This window comes from Rhamphochromis longiceps, linkage group LG15 (assembly GCF_057381845.1).
Source record: "Rhamphochromis longiceps isolate RC_006_pf linkage group LG15, R_longiceps_female_GT1.1, whole genome shotgun sequence".
Classification (NCBI taxonomy): Eukaryota; Metazoa; Chordata; class Actinopteri; order Cichliformes; family Cichlidae; genus Rhamphochromis; species Rhamphochromis longiceps.
The window spans coordinates 17968165-17995160 of NC_140571.1; the positions used below are offsets into that span (position 1 = coordinate 17968165).

At 38.5% G+C, this 26996-nt stretch overlaps 1 protein-coding gene across 1 annotated transcript; it reads left to right on the forward strand.

The window, feature by feature from the left end:
• knl1 (kinetochore scaffold 1) lies at positions 1-12854 on the forward strand. The gene is made up of 32 exons (XM_085382110.1): positions 1-197; positions 958-992; positions 1122-1158; positions 1238-1297; positions 1404-1486; positions 1565-1620; positions 1705-1729; positions 1839-1879; positions 1969-2021; positions 2143-2809; positions 3122-3174; positions 3374-3761; positions 4179-4216; positions 4350-4941; positions 5099-5151; positions 5454-7796; positions 7884-7998; positions 8121-8179; positions 8272-8370; positions 8465-8580; positions 9164-9254; positions 9468-9584; positions 9709-9796; positions 10106-10168; positions 10265-10304; positions 10427-10531; positions 10623-10723; positions 10930-10989; positions 11146-11255; positions 11578-11699; positions 11827-11952; positions 12138-12854. The coding sequence occupies exons 2-32, from the start codon at positions 964-966 to the stop codon at positions 12232-12234; spliced, it is 6027 nt and encodes a 2008-aa protein (XP_085238236.1). The 5' UTR covers positions 1-197; positions 958-963; the 3' UTR covers positions 12235-12854.
• Positions 12855-26996: the final 14142 nt, after the last annotated feature.

The window sequence follows — 26996 nt, forward strand, 5'->3', positions numbered from 1 at the left end:
ACGCGTGAAGGCGGCTAAATTCAAAACTCAAGACGTTAGCATCGAGACTTGTTCACATTAGCTTCAAAATTGTTACGTATCGTATGCAATGTGGTTGAAGATAAACGACTTGAAAATGGTTTCAAGTTAGTTAAGAAGTAATAATAAAAAACGTATTTGTCTTAGAACGCCGCAACATCACAATCAACAATAGCAAGGTAAGCGCCGTAATGCTTCTTTGGTGTTCGGTTGTTTTCTTGTTTGATTACGTGAATGGGAAGCTAATAGTAACGTCAGAGTTAGTGGTTATCGGTTTGTCTATTTAAAATATGATTTTTACAAGGGGAAATGCAGAACGCTGCCTAGCTTTGTTTATTATTTCAAATAAGTTACGTTAGCAGTATTTATCGAGCTGCATTTGTTCATAAGGTCTTGGTAAATTGAATGACAGTGTAGTGGTGGTTTCCCATTTCATGGCTGCTGGAGAACAGTGGCGTTACTTTTGCACACCTGACAGGTGTGGCGTAGTAACTTTAAGTTTTCAAATTTTTTTTTAAATCAAGGTTGTAACTTACGGTCATGTGAAAAAGAAAGGTTGCACAGGACTCTGTGCAACTACACACCGAGATTCAGGAGCTTCCAGAACCACCTTAGCAGCAATAACTGTTTGTTGGCATTTGTTCATGTACAGCTCATAAGGTCTTACCCCAGCATTTCATTCTGCTTAATAAAGTCTTTTAAACTTTGTTAAACAGTGGTGAATTTATTGTAATTATTGTCAAATAAAACCATTGCCACTACTTTAGAAACAATTGTTTTTGTGTCCAAAGATAATGCTTCATTTTTACACTTATCATGTCTGCTAATCCCAAATACCCAGGACAAATTAAAAATGCTTCTTAAGCAACATTTTGGGTTTCAGGAAGACACTGCAGAAACAATGATTTCTATATAAAGCATTATTTTATATTCGTACAGTTGACGATGGAGCCTCTGGATCCTCCAAAAAATAAGTGAGTGCGAAATTACTGTATTAAATAAAAAGGACATTGATATCGAGGCATTCCTACTTTACACCTTATGTTAACAAATGTATTGTGATATTTATGTAATAGTTTTATTGTTCATGCTTTGTGTTACAGTGAAGGCAGTGGATTTTCAAGGCGCCGCCTTTCCTCGGTAAGTATCTTAATCAGAGGTGTGATTTTATTTATTTCTGTACAAATGAACTAAACTGTTTGCACCTTGTAATTTTCAGATTTTAAAAGCACCACGGAAATCAGCCAGGTTCCCTGACCAAGATCAGCAAGAAAATGTGGTAAACAGAGAGTCTGATATAAGATTTCCAACTCCCTGTGGCAGTAGACACCCTTAAGGTTTAAAAATTAAAAAGTGGTGATATAATTTAGCCTTTTTCCTCTTAGGTGGAACGTGTCAAACCAGTGGAAAAGAGGAATTCAAGACGAGTCAGTTTTGCCCCTGCTAATGACGTCCTTCTGTTTTCTAAGTGAGACACGAAGAAATGCTCCTTTTACAAAAAGTACCTAACCACAAGGTGACCTAATCAGCGCTTCTCTCTTTATAGGGATGTCAAAAATGCCTCCCCTGTCCGAAGCCCTTTGCAAGAAATAATAACAGCAAGTATGTAATGTAGTATTATGTATAAGAATGTAATTTTTAAAACTTTTTGTAATTTTTATAATTATATTGTATGTTATTCTACAGCAGGAGCAACAACCACACAAAATAGGTAAGGTGAAATGAGCTATTAAGGTCCAGCCTGTCATGTGAATTTCAAGTCTTATCACAAAGAGTCAAATAAATCTCTCACATAAATGCTTTGGATTTTTTTGTACAAGGGTGCAAGAGGGAGTCACTGAAGATGGGAGTGAAATAATTGGTAGGATCATTGTTTTCAATGTACTGTCCACATTATCTGTTAGATAGTTATAGAGATTGCTGTTACTAAATTCAGGTCTCCAAATGTAGGTATGGAAACTCTTTTGAATGCTCCTCTACATGTTTCCCAACAAAAGGATAAGGTAAATTTGAAGTCGATATTTGCATTTATTACATTATTATAATGCTTAATAATAGCAGAAGTATTTTAACTTAACATTTGTTGTTCCCATTAACTGACCAAAGGTTGTTTACCTTTATTAGGCCACTGGAGATGACTTTGGGGAAAAAACAATGATGTTTTCCACAGAAGATGCAGCCATGGACATGACCCAAAGCCACACTATAAATATTGCTGCAGACATACCTGAAGATATACCCCTTCACAAGTATGACATTTTCCCAGTTCTTGGAGAAAATCGCTTGATAAATGATAAAGCCACAGTCCCACCACTATCCACAGGCAGAAATGTCGATGTAAGCACATCATTGTCATGTTTGGATCCTGGATTTGAAAACTTCCTTGCAAGTCTGTCTAAACCAAGTGGCCAGAGCACTAATGCTGTAAACATAACGATGACTCTTCCTGCTGAAGCATCCTCTGAAGAAACAAAAGGCTCCCTGGTCCAGATTAAAACACAAAGGCCTAATTTGGATAAAGAAAATCAAGTTCCAGTGTCCGTTTCTGCTGTGATGGAGAAGACACCACATAACACCAGGAAAACTGGAGAATCCTCCTACAGGAGTGCACTCTGTCCAGAAGATGATGTGAGCATGGATATGACTGAAGCCCAGACAGGTCGCATCCTGGGAGTCTGTGATGATGACGATAATCCTTTCCAGTGTCTTTTTCCTACTCAAGACATGTACACCCACTCACAGATGAAACGGCAGCAGAGCAGTAAAGCATCAGGATTAACCAACCCAAAAGGTATCACATTTATGTCTGTCACTCAAATTAAAGGACAACTCTTCAGCATTTATACATCAGCTTATAAGTGATAAGAAGAAAATATGGGATGCCAAGCAGAGACGACAAATTTGTGTTCTGCCACGGTTCCTTTAATGTAGACCATTTTTCATAAATATCTTGTTGTCTAGGCTCACAACTTTATGAAAGTCTAATACTAGAGCAAGGAAATTATCCCTGTATGCATTGTATGAATTTTATGCTTCATCAGTTTTAATGCTAATTGAATGGAATTTCAAATGGCCTTAATTTCATTTCACTTTTAATTATCAGATAAAGTGTCCTTGATAAATCCTCTCGTACCTGCTCCTCATCAAAGACATAAGGTAAGTTTGGCATTTCTTTTTTTTAAACTTTGCTTTTAGATGAAATAGAACATATAAGCAAGTCATGCATGGGAGGTTTTGTCTTTAGTTGCTCGTAACATAGTATAGATTTAAAATGTTGTCTTTGAATGCTAATAATTGTTATTTCAAAGTAAAGTTTTGGTTGGCATGTAGTAATTGTTTGTGTTCTGTTCTTCAGGTGAGCTCTGATGCGAAAAACGAATGCAGAGAGAAGACAGTAGTGTTTGCTGCAGATGACGAGTTTATGGACATGACTGGGTGTCACACAGTAAACATCGCCTGTGGTCCCTTGGTTCCAGAGGAAAAATCAGCAGATATTGATAAAGAAAACTTGCCACTAAATACCACTCAAAATGTTAGAGAGCCTTTTAAAGCCGTTATCATCTGTCCTGAACTAAGCATGGATATGACAGAAGCTCAAACTGGCCACGTTTTGGAAGGTGTGCAGGACGATCCTTTTCAGTTTCTTTTTCCACCACAAGACATGTACACCCACTGTCTCAAGAAAGCAGATGGTACTTCAGGACAGCGGATAAGTGAAGCACTCAAATCATCTAACCATAAAGGTAAGGTGCTGTTCGAACCCTGTTGTTTCTGAGAGGGGGGAAAAGGGTAATCTAAAGTGAGGAGGAGCTTAAACACAATTTCAGACAGTAGATGAATTTAATTGCTGAACCAAGACCTATTGTAAGAGAGGGGGGAAAAGCAAAACTGAACTGTAATCCATACAAAGTTACTCTACCAGAGCTTAAGAATAAAAAAAGGAAATGACAGAAACTTTAAATCTTCGTTTCAGGTCATGTGAATGCTTTTGTATTTAATTTCCTGAAATTTATTTTCCAAAACAGATTCTCATTTATTTATTTATTTATTTATTTATTTATTTATTTATTTTCAACCAATTAATTAATGATTTCACTAGTTTTGCAGTGTTCTGGTTTCTTTAGCTAATCTATTTATTTATTACCCATTTCCACATTTAGGCATTGAAGCTTCATCTTCAAAGGCACTAAAAAATCAGGTGAGATTAAATATTTTCCCCTTTTATTTTTCAACGCAATACTTGTTCTAGCTGGTCTGGAAGATAGAACATATTGCCAAATCAAGGTTGATATTTTGCTGTATACTCAAAGTATTTCCTTTCCCATCCACAGAACAAACCTGACATTGAGAACAACTACAGCGAGAAAACAGTGAGATTTTCTGCAGATGATGCCTGTATGGATGTGACACGAAGTCACACTGTAAATATCCACCAGTTGCAAGTACAGTCTGACCAAAATTTTGACTTTTTACCTGCTAAAGAGAAAACTTTAAGATTCACTCCAGATGACGGTATTATGGATAAGAATTATGGCCTCACTACCAACACTGCCAGTAATTCAGCATCCAATTCAGTAAATTCTGAGAAGAAACAAGACCGTCAAATATGTGATCTGCCTAGGAACACATCTTTGTCAGCACATAGTTTGGATCCAGGGTCAAAAAACCTTACAGCTTCCTCCAGCATTAATCCTATGATTACTAAAATGAATTCTAATGGAAATGCAGTATGTCCCAAAGCAGACATAAGCATGGACATGACTGAAGCTCAAACTGGCTACATTTTGGAAGGGGATGCAGGCACAGCTACAGATGCCCGTCTTCAGGATCATTTTCCCACGCAAAGCATACACGCCCAAAGTGGTAATGTCAGAAAAGCTGACTGGCAGAACAGTAAAGCAACTGGATTATCAAGCTGTAAAGGTATGAAAACGGCAAAGTTATTGGGCTTTTTTGTTTGTTTTGTTTTTTTTACATAGAAAATGTACAGAGTGCCTCAGTTAAGTTTTAATAATTATTATATATTGAAGTTATGGTCAGGTAGCTGTTTCTCACTCAGTTTTACCATGTCCACCTTAAGGTAAAGAAAACTTCCTGAAGACTTCTGGAAACACAAAGGTGCAAAGACAGCAGGTGAGCATAAACATGTCTTGATCTTTTTGTGGTTAGTTTTATTCAGGTAGCTGCACCAAATAATGCCTTTGTTTTAACAAAGGATCAAATAAATTTAAAGAGACAGGGTCATTTTGGTCAATATTTGCTTACATTAAAGGCATTTGTTTTATTTTTATCAAGTTTATATGGTTTCAGTAAGACATTTTAATTTTACTACAAACCTGAGATGTCATAAAAAGTCAATCAAATAGTGAGGCCTCTGGTCTGTGTGGAAACATATCTTCATGAACACATGTGCTCTGCTATACTGTCTTTCTCAGGTTAAGCTTGATGTGGACAATGACTGCAAAGAGAAGACAGTGGTTCCTGTTAATGATGCCCTTATGGAAGTTACACAAAGTCTCACAGTGAACATTGTCAGTGATTTAGAACTGCAGTCTCACCAAGACACAGGCCTCTTACCTGCTAATGGAGAAAAGACAGTGAGGTTCAGTATACATGATGCTGCCATGGAGGTGACACGAAGTCACACGGTGAACATTGCCACCAACCTAAACCTGCAGTCAGATCACAATTCAGACCTTTTACCTCCTCTTGGAGAAAAAACTGTGAGGTTCGGTACAGATGATGCTGCCATGGATGTGACACGAAGTCACACGGTGAACATTGCCACCAACCTAAACCTGCAGTCAGATCACAATTCAGACCTTTTACCTCCTCTTGGAGAAAAAACTGTGAGGTTCGGTACAGATGATGCTGCCATGGAGGTGACACGAAGTCACACGGTGAACATTGCCACCAACCTTAACCTGCAGTCAGATCACAATTCAGACCTTTTACCTCCTCTTGGAGAAAAAACTGTGAGGTTCGGTACAGATGATGCTGCCATGGAGGTGACACAAAGTCACACGGTGAACATTGCCACCAACCTTAACCTGCAGTCAGATCACAATTCAGACCTTTTACCTCCTCTTGGAGAAAAAACTGTGAGGTTCGGTACAGATGATGCTGCCATGGAGGTGACACAAAGTCACACGGTGAACATTGCCACCGATGTAAAGTTGCTGTCAGATCACAGTTTACCTCTCAATGTAGAAAAAACTGTGAGGTTCAGTACAGATGATGCAGCGATGGATATGACACGAAGTCACACTGTAAAGATTGCCACTGATTTTGACAAGAAGTTACATCAAAATGTGGATTTTCCACCTACCTCCGAAGAAAAAACGGGGAGGTTCAATGCAAATGATGGAGCAATGGATATGACAGAGTGCCTCACTGAAAGTATTCCAAGTGTTTCTGCACCATACCTGGTTCTACCATTGCAAAAGGTTCTGCCCATCCAGGAAATCCAGGGTTTTTCTTTTAAAGTAGAGAAATCAAATAGTGAAGCCTGTGGTCTGCGTGGAAACATATCTTCATCAGCACATGATTTATATCAAGAATTTAAAAACTTGTCAAACACAAGTGACCCATGGACTGATATTAAATCACAGGACAATGATATACCATCCCCTCAAAAAGCTACTGACCCAAGGGACATACTGATACAGCTTAAAACACAGAAACCTGCTATGAATACTGAAAGTGAAGCTCCAGGTTTGGTTTCATCTTTCATAAAGAAGCCAGTAAGTACAACCATGATGGACTGTACAGAAATCAATTTGAGCATGGATATGACTGAAGCTCAAACAGGATGCATTTTGGGTCAGACGTGCACAGATGACCCCCTTCAGCGCCTGTCCTCCACACAAGATCACAATTCAGACCATTTGCGGCAAACTGGGATTGCATCACAGAGGAGTGGTGATTTGGGGTTATCCAATCCTGATGACCAGGAAATTATGAATGTGCCAGATTCTCTTAACTCAAATGAAAGGGAGAACACAGAAGAACCTGAACCAAGAACTACAGCTTGTCTGATATCACAGGATATGGAAAGTTCACCCAAGGTTCCTGGAAAGGATGTGGATGCATTGTGCTCACGAAAGTCTAGACGAATCAGTTTAGCTGATATTCAGTCAAAAGTAAGGCGTTTGAGTCACATGATAAGTGCAGCTCCCAGTGTAGTCGTAACTGATAACTGCACTGCACCTTTGCATCATTTGGAACAAGACCTGGGGAAAAACTCAAAAGATAAAACGTTACCTGTCACTATGGCAGAAGCTGAAATGGAATTGGTAAACACTGAAGACAATGCACGAGCTCAGTGTTTTATAGAAGCAGAGCATCCCAGTGATGCTATTACTACAACTCCTTTCAGCTCAAAGACCAAACAGCTTATGTCAAGAATCTCACTGGGAGGCTTTAAGCCGAAACTGCCCCAAAAATGCAAACCTGATGAGTCAAAGAGAGTGAAATCTTCAGGAGACCATACAAAGACGATCACCGTCAACGTTGCCAAGGAGCTGAACAACTTTGATGATGATGTTAGTGATATTTATGATGAAGAGCTGGGTAGTTATGAAGATATGTCAGAAGCACTGGACACTAGGAGTCCTCAGAAAAGTCAAGAGTTCAACATGGTCGAGCCTTTAGAGAACACTGTGTTTGAAGAAGATGTCATTAGCCCTGTTCATGGACAAAAGAGACTTCTGCCAGAAGATAAAACTAATGTGGAGGATCAAAAGAGAATGAAAACATCCTGTGTGACTGTTGAAGTGGTAGGTCAGCTTTCTCTGTTTTACGTAATTTACCTTTAATATGGTTTCTTTTATCCCATGTGTTTTGTTTCTTCTTGTGCATTGCAGTCAGAGGTCATAGAGTGTGACAGTAATATTACTACAGCTCGTACGACTACACAGACAATAGATTCCTCCAGCAATCACACAGCCAGCATCAAATGTGAAACTGCATCTGAGTCAAGTAAGTTCTTATCTTTGACGTTGATGGGCATCATTAAGATCTTGTATTCCTGATTGAAATAATGTTTCCTTTTACACTATTATTATTAAATATCTTTGTTTTCTTTTGGTTTTGTTTTTTAGCTTTTAAACACAGCTTGTTTGAATCTCAGCTTGAAGACAGTGCTGTTGATGTGCAGATGGTAAGAAGTTTTATTTTTAAAAATTGATTTATTTGAAATCTGAAAATGTGCACTTGCCTCATATTTGACTGCATTCGATGCCTTGATTACAGAAACTCAAAGATGGCACCATAACGGTCTTGGAGTTCTTTAAACTCTTCGGCATTGACTTTGTCATCCATAATCCTCGGGAGAGTGTCCTTCCTGGCAGAGTAGGTCAATCTTCTGTGTTAAAAATTACTTCCCCATTATATATACACAAAAAAAATATTATGTTATAGTGACTTCTTTTTGTTGTTTTTTCAGTTTTTGTCAGACACAGAGGCCTCACCAATGGATTTACTGAAAGACCAACATATCAGTCGTCCTAAACAGATGGTTTATGAGACGGATGTCTTTAACCTCAACGAAAAGGTTGAAGGGTATGTGCACTTCAAGTTTTATAACATATACTGTACACATGATTAAACCTACAGAAATATGCTGAAAACATTAAGTAGTTAAATACATTTATTCATCTAAACTTGTGGTTTAGATCAGCGGTCCCCAACCTTTTTTGCACCATGTTTGACAATATTTTCACGGACCGGCCTTTAAGGTGTCCTGGATAAATACAACAAAATAAAACCAGTACCGGTACCAAAAAAAGAAAATTTATTCATAACACACGGGGTAAGACCCAGAGAAACTGAGTGTAACCATAAAAACAATTTAAAAATTAACGTTAAAAACCCTGAAAACCATAAAATTCACACCTGAGTCTCAACACTCACAGCCCGGTACTAAACGACTCACGGACTGGTACCGGTCCGTGGCCCGGGGGTTGGGGACCACTGGTTTAGATGAATTGCGCTGTATCGCTGTAAACTGACAAAATCACAAGGAAAAACTGGGTGTAGCTTACAAACACAATTATAACTCATTAGAAATTGTACAATTCTTTTTATGTTTAATCTCATACGTTACAATTGAAGTTTAAAAACATGTCTGTTTTGTTCTTTCTAGGCTGAAGGTGCGAATGCAGGATCTAAACAAACCTCTTAATACTGTCAATAGATCTTTGTGGGAGGACATGAGATATGCTTCAGATAAAAAGGTATTAGTCAAAGTTTTTTTTTTTTTATGTGATATGTTTACATTTATTTGGGCAGGATGAACATTAAGTAATTTACAGTGTATATTTTTTTAATTGCAATGCATTTTATTTAACTTTATTTAGCTATTGGCCTTTGCTGTGCGCTTGTGTGTGACATGAATTTGGCATCTGTTCCCACAATTCACCCAATGCGGCGTTTGTTTGAATCAACAGCTGAAATCTTTCGGTGCTAAACTAAAGGAGAGAAATAACTTCTTCAGAAAAACAAGCAAAGTTCAGTCACATGAACTGAAGGAGGTTCTGTACTCAAATCTTTTGCAGGCGAATCTGGTAAGAACTTCCACACATTTAGAAAAAAACACTAAAATGCAAAATTGGGGACTTCTTTGAATGCAAAATGAAATTGACATTGTTTTGTTTTGGGGTTTGTTTTTTGTTTTGGTTTTGTTTCCAGGAGGAGCAACAGAAGTTAAGAGGAAGAATTCAGGAAGCAGATGAGATGATAAAAACTCTGGATGACTGTATTTGTGAATTAGAAACAGGTATAGCTACTTTGAAAACATGACTTTCCTGTTTGTGATATACCACAGAGTTTGCTCGTTTTGTAGATATTAACTAATGTTTCAGTCACTAACATATGTATTTCTCTATCGTTTGGCTGTTGCTAGATGAAATCGATCGCAAAGATGGTGCTGCACCGCAAATCTCTATGTGATTGCTTTTGTTGCTGGCACATTTCCAAAGTTGTCAGTAGTTTTGATGGAAGATGATGACCTGTTAGCAAACCTTTCTCTGGGGGCACAAGTAGGTTGGATGTGTTGCTCTAGCCTAACATATTCTCCTTCATTTAGAATTTGCTGCAGTTGAAGAAAAAGGGTTTGAAGACAAACCAAGTCTGAAGTCGCTGCAGGAAGGTAACTTAATACAGTTTCATCTATTTGTTTTTTTATTTTACGTCAGTTTAATTGAATAAGTCCTAAGTGCCTTTACTGGTTCATTTTGTTTAACAGAAATGAAGAGAGTCACTGAGACGACGGCTGATAATGAGAGGTCGGTTAAAATTAACTATCCTTTTTTCTTCTTCTTCGTTGAATTATGCAGTGAATGTTGAGAATTACCAGTTTTGAGCGGTCTCGTTTATTTCTTCTTTGTTTTCTTTGTTCCTGCTAAAGACAAATACCTGAACTAGAGATGCAGAAGAAGCAGAATTCAAGTAAAGTCAAAAGGCTTCGAGCTGAAACGAGGAACCTGGAGATTCATATGGGCCTTCTGAATATGTCAGTACCAGGAACATTTTTTACAGCTTTAGACCAGTCCTGTAAACAAATATGATAACGCAAAACTGGTTTTGTACATTGTTTACATCAGGATGAATGAATGGAAGCTCAGAGAAATGAGGGACAACTGCAGAGTCTTCACTTTCCTCCATGAGACCATGCATCTGCAGCTGGTGTTTGAAAAGGCCAATGGTATTTCTTTTTTTCATGTTTTCTCATACAGTTTAAAGCAGTTTCTAACAGTTGTGAATATCTTGTACTCATGGTTGCACCTCAGTCAGTAGTGTTTGCGCAAACCTTGAACAATATTAAAATTTAGATTTTGCTTAATTTTGTTGGTTTGGGGTTTTTTTTTTTTTAAGGCACACTCTAATAACTTTGTTTTTCTGCTTTTGAAGGTAATGATGCCGACACTGAGCAGAAAATAACACACATCACTTTTAAACTGGAACTCGATGGTAAGAAAATAAGTACAAGAAGCATTCTGTGATGGATGGTTATTAGATGGTTATTCTTTTCATCCTACCTGCCATGCTAAATTAATGGCCTTTGGCTACCTTTAATTGCACTTACTATGAAGAATATGTACTGAAAGCAATTATGTTTCCTACCAGATGAGAAGTCGCAGTGCCATGCACGCCTTGTTCACAAATTGGTCTCCGAGTACATTGAAGGTGAAAGTTGCTGGGTAAAGAAATACCCAACAAGAAGACAAGTACCAAAGGTAAGTGTAAATAAACACCAGATGCATACAAAGGACAGAAACAGGCTCATGTAAAATAGGTCAGATACTTAACCCCGAGTTGCTCCCAATGTGAATGCGTGTGATAAAGCACTAGAGAAAAGTGCCTGTGTTTAATTAGATCAGGCCTGTGGGCTGTTTCTCGCATACTTTTGTTGCATCTGCAGTGATCGCCCCCTGGTGGCCATTAAAACAAATGCCAGTTTAAATTACTCTGTTTTAGCTTAAGTGATGAGACCCAGAAGATGTATGTTTATTGTTTATACAGTCTGTGGTAACGTATTTTGCCTGCTGTTGTTCCCAGCTGCTCCATGATGTCAGCCTGGTGGTGAGTCGCTGTCGTCTTCTGGGAGAGGAACTGCGTCTCCTGAAACTGTGGGGAGGGCTACGGCTGGATATACTCGACATCAGCTGCATGGACACCAAGTAAGAACTACAGTGCTTCACAGAAATAACAAATATTCCACTTTTTGATCCAAAAAAATCATTCACATCTGCATGCAGTTTTGCATTTTGCAATACTGAGGTGTATAACATTCAATTATTCTTCCAGAGTGCGCATTGTCTTCAGCACTCTGAAGAAATTTTCCAAATTTGAGGTAGTCTTTGGCATCTCTCTCATCAACCACTTCTGTGTCCTGCAAGTAGAGAGCTTTAAAAACTTAATTGGAAGCACAACGTAAGTAAAATTTTAATATAAATCAAGAAATTTAGATTTAAAAAAACCTATTGTTTATTTAATGAATACTGACAGAAATTACGTTGTTTTACGGAGCATATTACTATTGAAGGTAACCGTGTCAAAGGAATAATATATTATCTTCAAGTATAACATTAAATTTTTACATTTTTGTGTATTGCTAGGATTCAACAGATTGAAGACATTGTGGCTTCGTTCACTCCCGCCAAGAACCTGCTGACAAAGACTGTCAGAGAGATTCATGAAGTGTTATTATGTTGAGACCAGGAATGAGTCCAGGATCACATTTTGATTCTAGTTGTTTGTAATTAAACTCTGTTGTACAGTATAGAGGGGAAAAACTAAAAACTTAAATTCTTTTACAAATCAAAGAATAAGTATAATGTACAGAGTCTTAGTCTGTTTCTTCTGGTGTTTGAAAGATGTGCTGTTTTGCTTTTTGCTGTACACACAAACAGTTCTCACTGTACAAATCTGTTCTGTTTCTGCAGACTTTAATGTCCCAATATGGGCAAAAAAATAAAAAGATGAATTGGCTCAAATGAAAGCTATGTTGGGAGGCAAAAGGATTTGCAAACATTGAAATCCCAACTCTTTAAAAAAAACAAAACAACAACAACCCAGCATTACTGACTGCACGATTATGGTCACTGTAGTTTAAAGCATAAAACCCTATTATTGGTGTGGTGCAGTTCCCAGAGTTGCCTCTAGATGGTGGACATTACCCATCACCTGTTGGAAGTTTTTGCTGAACCTCCCACATGTAAATATCAGTATCGCTTCATTTTGTTTATACTGAAATGATTATAAGCACATACTCTCTTTCCAGGCCTTTTTATTAGACAGCAGTAACTGTAAAATAAACATGCTTTGCATTATAATGGCTGTGCGAGTATTTTGTGCCACATTTTCACCCAATTTTCTTTGTTTGAAAATGGATCACAGTAAAGAATAAAACAGGGTGTCTGTTAAATTGGCTGAAACATGTGACACGTGCTATGATCAATAATACAAATTAAAATGTGAAATTAGATTGCAGGTGAGTAGACACCACTGAGAATAATCCATCTTCATTAAGCTTAATTTAAAATTTCCATGACCTCAAATGATTCAATAAGTCTTTGAAATGGTCAGTATTTCTAATTCTTAAACATATTTCTCAAGCATTGCAAAGGACATAGGGTAAAAACTGACTTTTGCAAAACAGCTGAACTGCAAGCTTAAATGTGCTAAAGAAAGCTCTACAAATAAGGCATCAAAATGCATCTTCCTCTGCAACTGCTGTACTTTGGTTAGACTTCGGAGGTCACTATGGGTCTGAAATATATGGTGCTCTGGTAGCTGTTGCCTTTGTTCAGTAAAAAAAATCAAGATATTTAGAAAGTTTTGTCCCACATTTCAAATGATAGTGTTTGTCCTGAAATAAAAGAAACCTTTAAGATGTTATATGTAGTTTGTAGGTAGATAGAGTATGCAGGTTATGGACCTATATTATATACTGTGTCCCTATACTTTAAGGCAGCGGTCCCCAACCCCCGGGCCTCGGACCGGTACCGGTCCGTGAGTCGTTTGGTACCGGGCCGCGAGAGTTGAGGCTCAGGTGTGAAATGTATGGTTTTCAGGGTTTTTATTGGTTTTCAGCGTTATTTATGTTATCGTTTTTATCGTTAACTCTGTTTTCCTGGGTCTTTTCAGGTGTGTTATGAATAAATCTTCTTTTTTTCGGTACCGATACTAGTTTTATTTTGTTGTATTTATCCGTGACACCTTAAGGCCGGTCCGTGAAAATAATGTCGGGCATAGACCGGTCCGTGGCGCAAAAAAGGTTGGGGACTGCTGCTTTAAGGCATGTTTGAAGGAGAAAAAAAAATCATACTATACTCTATCTTACCAAAATTTGACTACATTTTTTTTTTTAATGAAGCATCCAGTTTAGGCTAAAGGCTGCTAAAAAGTGGAACAGAGCCAGGATCTTGCCTGATCCTGGCTCTGTTCTCAGCCAAGACATGACTGACATGGACAGTGTCCGGAGTTCATCTGAAAGGTCAAACAGCCAGAGACGAGCCTCTAAGAAGACGGATGGGGGTGGGCAATGACAGTCTACTCCCCGAGCCCCGACATCAAGGGTCAAAGTGGATGTTTCCAAACCGTCACCCTCGAGTGAGCCACAAGGGGAGATGAAGTCCTCCCTTCCTCCCCCAGGAACAACGGCTGCTGTCAAACCAAATAGAGGACAGCAACATTTGGGTCTCCTGACCTCCTGAGGGTCAACTCAATTTGATTTTAATCGATCAACCGAAGGATTTTTCATTATGTGTGTGAGCGATTCATTCGGTCATTAGATTATCATACAACACTGAGAACAGGAGCAAAGTTTTTCCTCAAGGTCACTCTTGTTATATTACGTGATTGAATTTCACTTGGTTTTCTTTTTGTTTTGCAAATACCTGAGAAGAAATGTGGCTCAGTCATTGCTTCCTTTCCTGCTTGAAAAGATTTCCTTTCTAACGTATTTACCAGTTTATTGCAGTTATGTGACCTTCTTATTAGCTGTGCAATTAAGTCATTAAAAACAGATTCCAGACTTAATGTATTATTTGATTATATGATTATGTAATTTGCTTTAAATCCTGTGACAGACTGGCAAGCTGTTCACGGTGTACCCTACCGCTCACCCTGTGCCAGTCAGGATATGCCCCCATGTGACTGACAACTGATTAAGAAAATGGATGGACTGATTGATGTTTTAAATCTTATTAGCATGGCCTTTCTTCACTGTCCATAATTATGTGTTGGATATTCCTGAAAAGTGCCTAATAATCCACTTTGCACAATTATTTACATGGGTATTCATCACTGTAATTTCAGTGTTACCCCAAAATGAAATAATGGTTACGGACAAATTCGGGTGAAAAGCAACTGAACATTTATTAAACCATCTGAAAGGTAAATAATTCAGATCAGTGGGCTTTCCTTTGTACTTAAACACATTAGAAGACTAGAGTCAACAGATCAACCAGCAGCATACAATTGATATGATGCTGCTGCTGTAATGCTCACCAGTTACCAAGCCATCAACTTTGCCACTAAATACTAACCTGATGTTTGTTTAAAGAGTAAGGCATAACCAATGTAATTCACAAACCTATGTGCTCCTCAAGAAGAAGAAACCAAAAATTAACTGGATTCAATATCTCAATACTATGAAAGTCTTAGAGCTACAGTACAGTGCTTTTTAAAACAAGAAGTCAGTCACAAAGTGCTTTACAGAGCTTTTTTTTGTTTTTTAATCAACACGTAAGAACACGTAAGCATGAGTACAATAACACAAAAACATTATCCAAATGTCTGAATAGATGAGTTTTAAGCTAGTTTTTCAAAAATACCACAAAGTTCCAAAAAGAGTTTTACAGTGTTTCACAATTTTGGCGCTAAGGTTTGGAATGTACAGTCCCACTTAGTTTTTAGACAGATACGTAGAATAACAAAAAGGTCTACGGACTAAGGATCCAGCTTGAAGAAAAGTGGTGGGGTAGATCAAGAATATAAATGAGAGCCATTAAAAGTAAAAAACACAATTTTAAATTGATACCTAAAGCTGACCGGAAGCCAGTGCAGGCACTTTAAAACTGATGTGATATGAGAGAATTTATGAGAGTAAGTTAAAAGCCTCGGAGTGATGTTTTGGACAGATTGGAGGTGATTAATTAGTAATTACCACATGAAGGTGAGAACTAGAAGGGCATTTAGACACTTGGCAAATCCTCCACCAAGGATGATGCTGCTTTTTAAGTGATGCCCCTTCTTAGAGTTTTCTAGAACGTGATCGCGATCTATACCAAAATTTAAAGGGTTCGTTTTTTTGCTGAAGCACAGACATAAAAACAACACTTCGCACAAAAGTTTACTGATTTATAAAGAATTCATTAGAAAATAAAATTGTGCTTGATTGGAGATGGTCCAAGTGAACCTAAGCATACATGTTTCACATCTTTGTATGAGATACACGGTATATGAGATTAAACACTTTTTCTTTCTGGGAGACAAATATAAAGTCACATTGTGATTTTGGATGAAATTAGGTGGTAGCATGTTGTCACTGCACCAAAGGCCTAATTCTCTAAAGTGGAACATTTGGCCTCATGTGGCCTCATTCAAATCTATTTATCCTCTGATCTAGGAGCAGTATTTCACCTTAGTAACCCTATCAGTGTCCTTCACTGACATCAGAAAGACGGAAGGTTTGAGGTAATACAATTGGTTTTGGATGATGGAAAAGTTCATTGAGCGTTTATTTGTATTTAGATCTAAATGCAGCCATCTGTCAGACACACTGGAGAACTAGTCCAGAAATAAAACATGCATGAAAATGAAGAACATAAGCACTTTATTTAGGTCTGTTTTCCAAATTTCCGTAACAAGAATAGGATTGTATGTAACTTTTGTATATCCAGTTGACGGGAATGAACAAAAGGGTTAAAGGTGTTTTTGCAACAGGGGATATGTGCAGGCTTTCTGCTGCGATAGTGTGTTGATGGTAGGGAGCTGTGTCACTACACAGTTTACTACTAAGCATTGTTGTTATCACCATCAGCCTCTCCCCACTTCCCACTCACAGCCTTCCTGCGCTACTGCAAAGCTGAGGTTGGGGGCATTGTTGTTAGGGGGCATTAGAGGGCGTTCTAATTGATCCTTCCAGGCAGGTAATTAGCTCTGATGGCATGTGCACCCATGGTGATGAGAATGACAGAGACATAGCCACGTCCTGCCCCTCACCCCAATCATCAACACTCAAATAAAGACTATGTGACCCATGGAGTTGCCACATTCTCTGGTCATTCTTAGGAAAAGACAATAGGTCTGGCTTGTTAAAATAGGCTCCCTCTCAGCGGGGGAACACAGGAGCCACAGCAGCTGTCCCATAGTATAAAGCTTCAATAGTCTGAGCAACCACAGAACCTCCAGTACAAAGATTTGCTTTTTTTATACTTCTGTGAGGACATTTAATATTTCATTCCTAATGAGATGTTGTAAGTATTAACATAAACCTTCCCTAGATCTCCGCTGCTATGTGAGAATGTTAGAAAGGTTATTGTTCATAAAAATGTGAAAATTAAAAGTCTGTTTTTATTTAACGGTAATTTTACAATAGGGGTAAAATGTACAAAAAAAGGGATATTTGCAATCCAGGATGTGGCATGTGATAGGACCAGAGTGAGTCATCCAATGTTAGACCACAGCCTTTATATAATATAGACTGTATATAAAAGATGAAAGAATGATGACGTCATCCACTAGCTAGACAAGTCCTGTCTTGGAGCCACAAGCTGAGCATTTTGTTGTTTTGTCAGAATCTTAAGGTTTTGAATGGCCATAATGAGTAGAGGTGGGCGTGACTAAGACACTGAGGGACACGAGATATTCATATTGTTACGATTGGTTAATCTGAGAGTGGCTCCACTCTAAAGCATTTCCTGTTTTATTCCTCCTATTTGACTCCAACTGGAGCCAGAATTTGTAGAACATACATTGTTTTCTTTCTAAAAAAAAAAAAAAAAAAGACTTAAAACAGAGACAAACAACTCAGCAAATGTTTACTGAGGTCATAGCCCAAAGAAGGAAAAGGATCATTTTTCCAATGGCTTCTAATGAACGAGCACTTCTTTTTGCTACCACAGGTGTCGCCCCCTGCTGGTCCCTGGAAAAAATGCAGGGTTAAGGCACTTCTGCATTGACTTGCAAAGAATGTAACATTCAACAGAAAAAGGCAAAAACTTTAGTCACGAAAAGTTGAAATTTTATGTCAGAAAAAAACATTTGTAATAAGGTGATAATAAAACATTGAGAATTTATGTGTAATGTGCAGAAAAATTAAATAAAACACTAAAATATGCTGTATGTTAAGATACAGAAGTTCATGTGATTAAAGTAATTATTTTGTGCTGGGGTCGGCCTTGGGAGATTCCAAGGATATATGAATGGAAAGGAATCCTAACTCATCTATCAGATAACTTCCAGCTGAGTTCAACTAAATCTGTATGTTTCATCCAACTGCCATTTCAGGTCTGTTTGTATTCACGGAAGAAAAACAAGTATCAGGAGCCCCAACAACTGAGAGCATTGTTGTGGGTGAGATGCTTATTCTCTGGTAGAACGATGACATAGAAGGAATCTTGATCTTGTACAGGGAAACACATCCTGGGGCACACGGGCAACAAAGCAACACGACAATGAGAGCTTCTTCTAAAAATATAAGAGCCTGATTGATGAAGCTTGCCATTACAATGGAATCAGTTCTTGCAGAGGGGATTTCTTTATGCAACCTACTAGGTTAGTGCTCATGGGATCAGCTATGGTCAGAGTGACTGCCAATACACTGTCAGTCAAGGCAATTTGTTACAGTTTGTTTTCACATTAATGGATTAAATTAATACTGCCAGTGCAAAAAGTCTGGAAAGAATACAGACATTCTTTAATAGAAGTACAGATACAGTGGATTTACCCAACTGCAAGCAGTTGTAAGAGTTGTCCTGGATAATTTCCACCCTCTACACTGACGGTCTACTGTTCACACTGTCTTTATACAAGACAGTATACAGTTGGTATGTAGGTGGAATTCTGTGAATAAATCTAAGCGTCATCAATTTAATTTCAAATCCATCTCTATTACACTTAATGTAACCTAACCCTGACCACAAGCACCACAGCCACTTTGCACCAGTCCAACAAACTGTTCTTTGCTTTAAATCCCTCACAGTACAGCAGACTAACCTGTTTATGCTGCACTAAACTGCAGAGTATTTGCATGGAACCTTTAATAACACAAAGTCAGTCAATACACACCTCAGATCCAAGATATGATTTAACAAAAGAGGGCTTACATCTAAACTTTAAATTTTCAGTTTATTAAATACCACTGAGCAGTACTGTCTTTTTTTTTTTTTTTTTTTTTACATCTTTCTCCATCTCTGAGTGAAGTTATCTCACATTCACTTCTCTCCTTGTGAAATACAGCAGCTGGAGTTTTAGCTAGCAACACATTGTGGGACAAACTGCACACAGTGTTTGCTGATATTTGTTGAGCTGATAGAAACATTGCATTTTAAATGACTTGACTTAAAAAGTGTTGCTCCCCTTTATGTTTGCTCCTCTTCTGTAGAGCTGGCTGGATGCTGAAATACCACGACTACAGCTTATGGACATTTGTGCATAAAAAACGATGCCCACTTTAATCCCTGACTGTTGGGTTATAAATTATGCATAAATTGTATGGATTTTATCTCTTTCATCTCTTTGTATGCAATAACCCTGGTGATTGATACACCATTAGGATTGCCTTTCATGTTTCGTGTACTGTTCAGGCTCAAATTGGTTTGATGCTTGAAGGCCCACAATAGCTTGAAAGAATAACTTCTCTCATATGTCTTAACCCAAATGTTTTGAAAATGTATGGAGTAGAAAGTACAAATATTTCTGTAAAAATGTAAGGCTTAAAAGTATAACGTTGTCAAAAAGATACCTGATAATTCTGCTTAAGTACAGTAACCAAGTATTTGTACTTTATACAAATACTTTTTCCCAGTCACACTCACAGGTTTTCTGAAATACAGTCTCAAAATCCCTTATTAAATTTACCATCCAAATCCAGTGAGAATTAAACTGAATTGTGATCAGTTTGGAATGCTTGCTTTAATGTAGATGAATTGATGATGTAACTATTTTGGCTTATTATTTAGCATTATTTCATGTTTTCATAAGAAATAATCAATACTTTTTTTATTTTACAATTTTAACATTAAGTGGTGTTAAAGCTTTTCCAAGATGTAATAGCATGTTTATAAATCCTGCAGGTATGAAATCAATATTCATTCTGCCTTTCTCCCTCAGCCTTATTTTGCTATCTGAACTTGCTTCATGAAACAACTACCTGCTGCAGCTAGAAACACAATGATAGTGATAAACCAAAACAACAAATTCGTGGGGTCTAAAAGCCCACTGCTTAAATCTGACATTTAAGTCTCAAGAAAAAGTTTAATGTGTCTCAATGTGAAAACTCCAGTTCTGTCACTCTTTCCATCCTCGCCATTTCATCAACTTCCCACACACCTCTGTTACACAGAGTTCACATTTCTGTGCCGCGTTATCGAGTGCCCTTTTGACACATGGGGCTATTTTGAAATCCAGGCTTGTGTGGGAGGATTTAGGAGCCTCTCCTGAACAAGGCCGGCAGTGGTTGATTGTCCAGACTGCTTGGTGGACGGATACTGGTCATCTTGACCCACACCCTGAGCCCACTAACATCGACGCAGCAGCCACCTTTGCTAAGTGCATTCCCAAAGGCCCCAGCCCAAATCCCTGCTTGACCCTGACTGATAAACTACGCTATGGATAGACCAAAGGAGAGCTTTTACCTTTGAAATAAAGGTTAGTGGAAAGTTTTTACAACAACAAACTGGACTATTGTGACTCAAAATATGGGCCCCAAAAGATTTTCGTTCTACTCTTAACATTGAATAACGCAATTTTATTAATAATTAAACGCTTTCACAAAGTCGTGTTGATTTTTTTGGTTTATTTTTTTTACATATTATTGGGTGTGAATCATATCTACATAAATTTAACAAACTTTTGTTTTCAATCAATATGCCATAAAATAAAAATATACTAAGTAGGATGAGCTACATGGACAGACAGAAGGACCAGGTTTGATGACTTCAACAGGCTCCAGGTTTGGAGTTGTACATAGTCCAAGGAGATCTGGCCTGCATCATCCGCATGCAGACAATAATTGGTCATGACTGAGAAGCTCCTGTACCCACATGTTCTTGGAAGAATGGAATTAACACGTTATGGATGCCCCGGGTTCTGGCTGAGGAGCTGATAAGACTTTTGGAGGCCTCTTGTGCAGGTTATGTTCAAATGAGGCCTCAGAGAGGAAGTAGTATCGTTGGGTGATGGCATTAAAGTTCACCTTTTAGGAAGAAACAATAGTAAATATAAAGAAATATAAAACAATTAAAAAAACGAAGAAAAAAAATCAAAACATGAGAGAAGATTTAGTTATCCAGCAACATTAGCAATAAAAATTAGGATAAGATTTTGGGTCATTTATGATCTAACAATATTACATATTTTTACAGCTAAACAGGACTTTTCTTTGTAAATGTATGGACTTTTTACACTGTTGTATTGTTAGTTCACATGAAGTGAAATAGTCTTTTCTATTGACCATTTATCTTGAAAGTATCAGTATAAGCATGTGAAGTGGTACTTATTAACTGAAACATGTAACGACCCTCTTAAAACAGCGTATTGTCAAACTTCAGTTTTCTTTCCTTCCCTTATTTCCACTTCCTAGAAGGAAATATACTTAAGAAAGGGGGGGAGTCTTTTGTTCATATGGCACTGATAAATATCTTTTTAAGTAGTTCTGTATATGTCAACTGAAAAAAAAAAACCATTGAATTTTTTGATAAACTTTCTACTTGTTGTATTTAACGTTTTAGGTTCCCATGAAAGTTGCAGGAATTACAGAGAATATCTTAAACATATAAAAATTGGAATTTCTAACCAGCTCACACCACCAGCAGCCTGAATCAATCATACAAGGCTGTGCTTTTACATTACAGCAGAAATTGACACTTGTCAGACCAGCAACATATTTTCCAGTTTTAGTTACCCTGCCAGAGAACTGAATATTTTTATTGTGGACCTTTCTCTATAAACCCAAGAGCTGATCATGTGGGAACAGCCAAGTAGTTCTGCAGTTCCAGACATACTCTGATATTTTGCCACCAACAATCACGCCGCTGTAAGATTTTAAAGGATAATATTAGGGAATTATGTAATGTTTAAAATTTAAGTCCTCCGTAAGAGCAGGTGAAGAGATGATGAGCTTGGTGAGAAATCAGTTCACACATTGATGGTTTTAGTCTTTTCACTATTTTCATGCTGACAATGATAACTAGAATTAGGCACATACACAACACCTAAACCTGGCTTTTGTCCACCTAAGTATTATTACTTCAGAGTTCCCGTGGATGTTCAGGTACTCCAAGAATATACCTTTCAGTGAGACAGATGTATCATACAAACAGGTGAAGGAACGACCTGAAAATACAACGCCTGCTACAACAGTGTTCTCCAGCATGGAGGCATAAAAATATGGATTATTTCCAATGTTGCCCTGCAAGTGTATAACATTGTGTTTCTATGGTCACTTTGCAATCTCCCTTGAAACCTCTACAACTGTTGAGTACTGGCTGCACTTACTCTTGGTTGTTGACTTTTGTGCTTTTTACTTTTTTTAGACTTCACTCTCATTTTATCCCCTTTGTCATTTGCTATAGTCCCTTTGTGTTCACTTTTCTAAGTGTGGCAGCAAACCAGAGGCGGTGACTCCTGTACAATGCTTTAATTCAGCAGTCCCTCCCGTCTTATCGTGCCCTGCAGCTTGGCCGGATTGGGCAATATAAATTGAACTTGCCCAGCAGAGAGACGCCGGTTTCTCTTTTGGGTCCGCACATTGTTTCGTCTAGGCCTGTATTTATTTAGATGTAAATCAGTTTGCAAAAGTGTTACGTCCTGCCCTTGTGTAGTGGGCGGAGGACTGGTGCTCATTTGTTGGAGGAAGTCAGCCCCATCGAGATTGGAGCTGTGCAGATTGTTTTCCATTATAAGGCTGTTATTGATGTGAGAGGGTGACATCATGCTGCCTCGCCCTCACAGGCAGCGTTGGTGAGAAAGAGCCTATCTCTTATTCATTACTCAGCACAGCGAGGAGGATGGACTTGTCTTCATGTTTCATCCAAAAATAAGTTGAGTGGAGGTTTTAAGAGTCCCCCCATCCCGCAAAAGGGTCACTCCAATAGCTAAGCTCAAAGCAGAAGGCTGGAGCATGGAAATTGACTAGCAAGTACCTAAATGTGCTGTAAAAGCAATAGTTTAACATTCTGGTGAATCAAGCAGTCAAAGCTATAGCCAGGCCCAGAGAACGGACACATTTTGGCTGAATCTGGGTTACTTTCTGGCACTAATGACTCACTTACTGCACTTGCTAATGCTGAGGGGGGCCAGATGTGGTCCAGATGTTGTAAAGAAGGCTTGTCATGGGTCAATGCAAGTATTGTGGTTCAGATGTAGCCCAAATGCCACAGCATACCTGGCCTCTGGTTCACACAAAATGGACCTGTGGCTGTTGTTATATAACAGAATGACTTTAAGAAGGATGAATAAGACTTCAAAGTTCCTATGACTTTCAAAAAGCACTTTCTGCACCAGTCTGAGCAACAGAAACCCATAAAATACCAAACCTTTCTTTTATGTTTCAAATCTAAAGTGTAAATTTTCTCACTTTTTCAGGGCATTGCGGTTACATTTCAAAGGCTTATATTTACCAATGAAGACAGTGAAGACTATTTAATAGCAGTTTGAAAATCAACCTTGCACTTTTTACAGTATGTGTTAATCAGTGGCGTAATCTTGCATAAAGAGAATATGCAATGCCATTTTTAGTACATGAAATATATTTAAGGCCATATTTGAACACAAAGAGTTGTCTGTCTCTCTATGTTAGTCCAGGAACTGATTTGCAACCATTCCAGGTTGTGCACCGCCTCTTGCCCCATGATAGCTAGGATAGGCTCAGCCCGCCTGCCACCGTGCATTGGATAAAGAGAAGAAGATAGATGGATGAACGGACCATGTATAAAAATATGAAGGTACAGGAACCCTCTTTCATTAGATAGATTAAAATAGTGAACTACTTTCAGCTTCCTCTGGCAAAAAATGCCAGACAATAACATAAGTCATTCTGCGGCCTGTGAATAATGCAGTACTAATTTGAGACTGTTGGTAATAGCTATGCCACCTTTATGTGACCCTAGGGTTGCCAACTCCCTGAAAAATAAATAAGGGACACCTCGTGGCCAGGGCCGGGCAACCCAGTTGTCTTCACCCTTCCCAGTGTGGTAGCTCTTTTTTTGTGTGTGAAATTATTTTTTAACCATTTGACTTGAACTTGATTTAAGCAGATGCATATTCTTTGTGATATGACCATATGGGAAACAAATGATCATTTAGCCATTTATTTTTAGCTCACAATGACAACATTAACACAGTAAAACAGGTCTCTTTCTTAAACAGAAGCCTGTCATGCTTAACTTTTGAGAATATAAGTAAATCTTTCTTTAAAAGAACTCTGTCCTACTTAACTTAAAATTATATAAATTAATAGAAAACAATAGAACAAAATCATTCTTGTAACAGTGCACATTTAGTGCATTTAGTACAGTTGGCTTCAGTTGAGGTATTATTTCAGCTTTTCTAATGCTAATCAGCTGCTCCTGTTTGTAAACCCACTTGTTCCCATGATTACGCATCTTAAGTCATCATCATTATTAATCTATGTATTACTTTTATGTATTAGTGATCTATTTGTTGTAATCATCTATCCTTGCAGTTGTTTATTACACAAAATAAATTATATTATCACACTTCTGGCCACATAGCCCTGATATTCACCGCACATGCCCATATTAACCTTAACCAGAGGGTTTAAAAAACAAACCAGTGTTTACATACCATATCTGCTTCTGCCGTGGCCTGGCGGACAAAAAATTGGTAAAGGGTTCCCCGAGCTTTCATGCCCCTCGTGTTCTTCATGTGCCCACCAATAGAAGCATGCCTATGGAAAAAGTGCGCCGGCACACAGTGCAGTGCGCTTTATAGTGCACTTTTCCAGCCAGGTGTTTTCCTTTTCCCATTTCTCCCTGTACTTTTGCAGCCTTTTTTTTTTCTTTCTCTGAGCGAACAAACATTGCTGCTCTAATGCTGGGCTCACACTGTGCGATTTTTGGCCCATTTTGAGCCGATTTTTGAGTCGTGCGACCGATTTGGTGATCAGCCCGATTTTGGCCTTCATCGTGCGTCGTGTAGTATACGTGGGGTAACGAGAAGCGATTAACACCTCACGACCAGCTCCCGATCATCAATCGCTCGTGAGGGTGTCACCGCAGCTGCTCACGCGCAAACACGTAAACGTCGGTGAAAAAGACGTTGCTGCACAGCTGTGCAGCGTGTGATCTGGACACAAGCGATGGAGGCACAACTTGTAGAACTTTGGAAAGCTCATCCGAGCCTTTTCCATGTGGCATCACAAAATTATCACGACCACAACAACCGTGAAAATAGTTGGATTTACACTGTTGCTCAATCACAGCTGCCTTATTAATGTTTTTCATTAGCAATTTAGCAAAGTTGATGTGGTGGTGTGTCTGTGTGAGTGAAAGACAGAGAGAGCGAGCGACAGATTTTCTGTTATAACCTTCATTTTATGGAGGCACAGTGTGCCGTCCGAGACTTGCACCGCAGTGTCGGCGTTTGTTTCCCTGTTGGCCATGCTTGTTGTTGTGGTCATCGGTTGTCTTCCGGTATTTTCTCCGTAAGCGACCTTTCCTCAACCAATGAGATGAGCGGTAATCTGACTTGTCATACTCGAATTGTCATAAGTGTGCTGTCAGCTCATTGGTCACAAAGCAGGAGAGGGGCTGGGAATTATGTTTTCAAACAAAGCGTTAATTCCATTAAAAGTTATAGACTACTTTTGATTCTCACTGTATTACGGGACAAAGTGCGTCCCTTATTAGCTCAATACGGGACGTGTACTTTTGTTTCGAAATACGGGACGATTCCGTATTTTAAGGGACGGTTGGCAACCCTATGTGACCCATGACTGCAGACTGACACACAGCATAACCCTTCTTCTGTTTAATTCTTAGCTTAATCTTTGTAGATATATAGGTACAATCCAAATATTTTTTCCTGCATACTTTGCCTTTTTTCCCTTTTTTTAGAAAGTCTTTCCCTCGTGAAGACATCTAATAGGCAGGCAAAGGGGAACGAATTAACGGAATGCCAGCTTTATAATAAAGGCAGAGTACCACCATGTCCTGGCTTGCATGGCCGCTCATAGCTGGTAGAAAGCTACAGCTATGGGTCCAATCAGCAGCTGGTTACCCTATTTGAAGCCTGTTAGTACTGATCAGGGTTTTATGACAAGCTCAAACCTGTTCAAGTAAAATTGTAGAAGACTTATAATAACATAGCCTATCTTCATGTCTTATGGGTTTAATTCAAGTGCTCACATTTTACTCACATGTCAAAAGTTGCCAGCAGGTTTATTTACAGCAATAAATTGGTGTCTGTGTTACGATAATAGCACTCGGTCTCTTGTGATCTTTCACAGGATAAAGTAACTTTTATTTGTATGGCCCAATATCACAAGGCACAAGGCCTCAAGAGACTTTACAGAAATCTTTGCAGCATAAAATACCCTCTGTGTTCACAGTCTTGATTTAGATAAGGAAAAATCCACCAAGTAGCAAAAGAAAGAGAAAGGAAAAAAGTGTGTACAGGTGATGGACAGACATAAACAGTACTGTAATAGTTTGTCTTCCAGACACATATCAGCTACAGCTGCCTGTCTTAGAACATCTGCCAATCAAAGTGGGCTCAAATCCATGACTGAGTAATGAAAAAAGGAAAATTCACCCAGCACAGAGGAAAACTATCCACACAGATCAAAAGGCAGTTAACTTAACGCTGTTAACCTTGGGTTCTGTGCTGAACTGACCCAAGTGGTATTATTAGGTGGGATAAATGAACAGTCAATATAGGGTAGAACCTCATGTGGTTTTGACTGACTGGATTTAACATCCTGGATATGATTGTCAGCGGTGATGTATGCATGGAGTTACAGAATGTACAAGTCAGGGTTAGGAGAACGGAAGAGCTTTTTGAGGTTTTTGTTACAGTAGCCTTTTTTGCAACGCAGTCACCTTATGAGAGCCAACCAGTCAGAGAATACAGATTTTTCCCTAGCAATCAGATGCTGTCAGAACAGTCTCTAGGCCTGCGTGAGTGAAGCCTTAGATGGTTTGACTGCTGTAGCTGGCTTTGAAAAGCTGACAACTGCAGGCTGTTGCATTTTCATTGGTTTCAGTCATCAGCCACCACGTTTCCCT

Bases quoted from the DNA above. Each gene is read 5' to 3' on its own strand.
- knl1 (XM_085382110.1), top strand. From the start codon at position 964: ATGGAGCCTCTGGATCCTCCAAAAAATAA. The intron at 2,810-3,121 runs GTATCACATTTA...TTTAATTATCAG, and splicing joins AGGATTAACCAACCCAAAAG to ATAAAGTGTCCTTGATAAAT. The intron at 8,180-8,271 runs GTAAGAAGTTTT...CCTTGATTACAG, and splicing joins GTGCTGTTGATGTGCAGATG to AAACTCAAAGATGGCACCAT.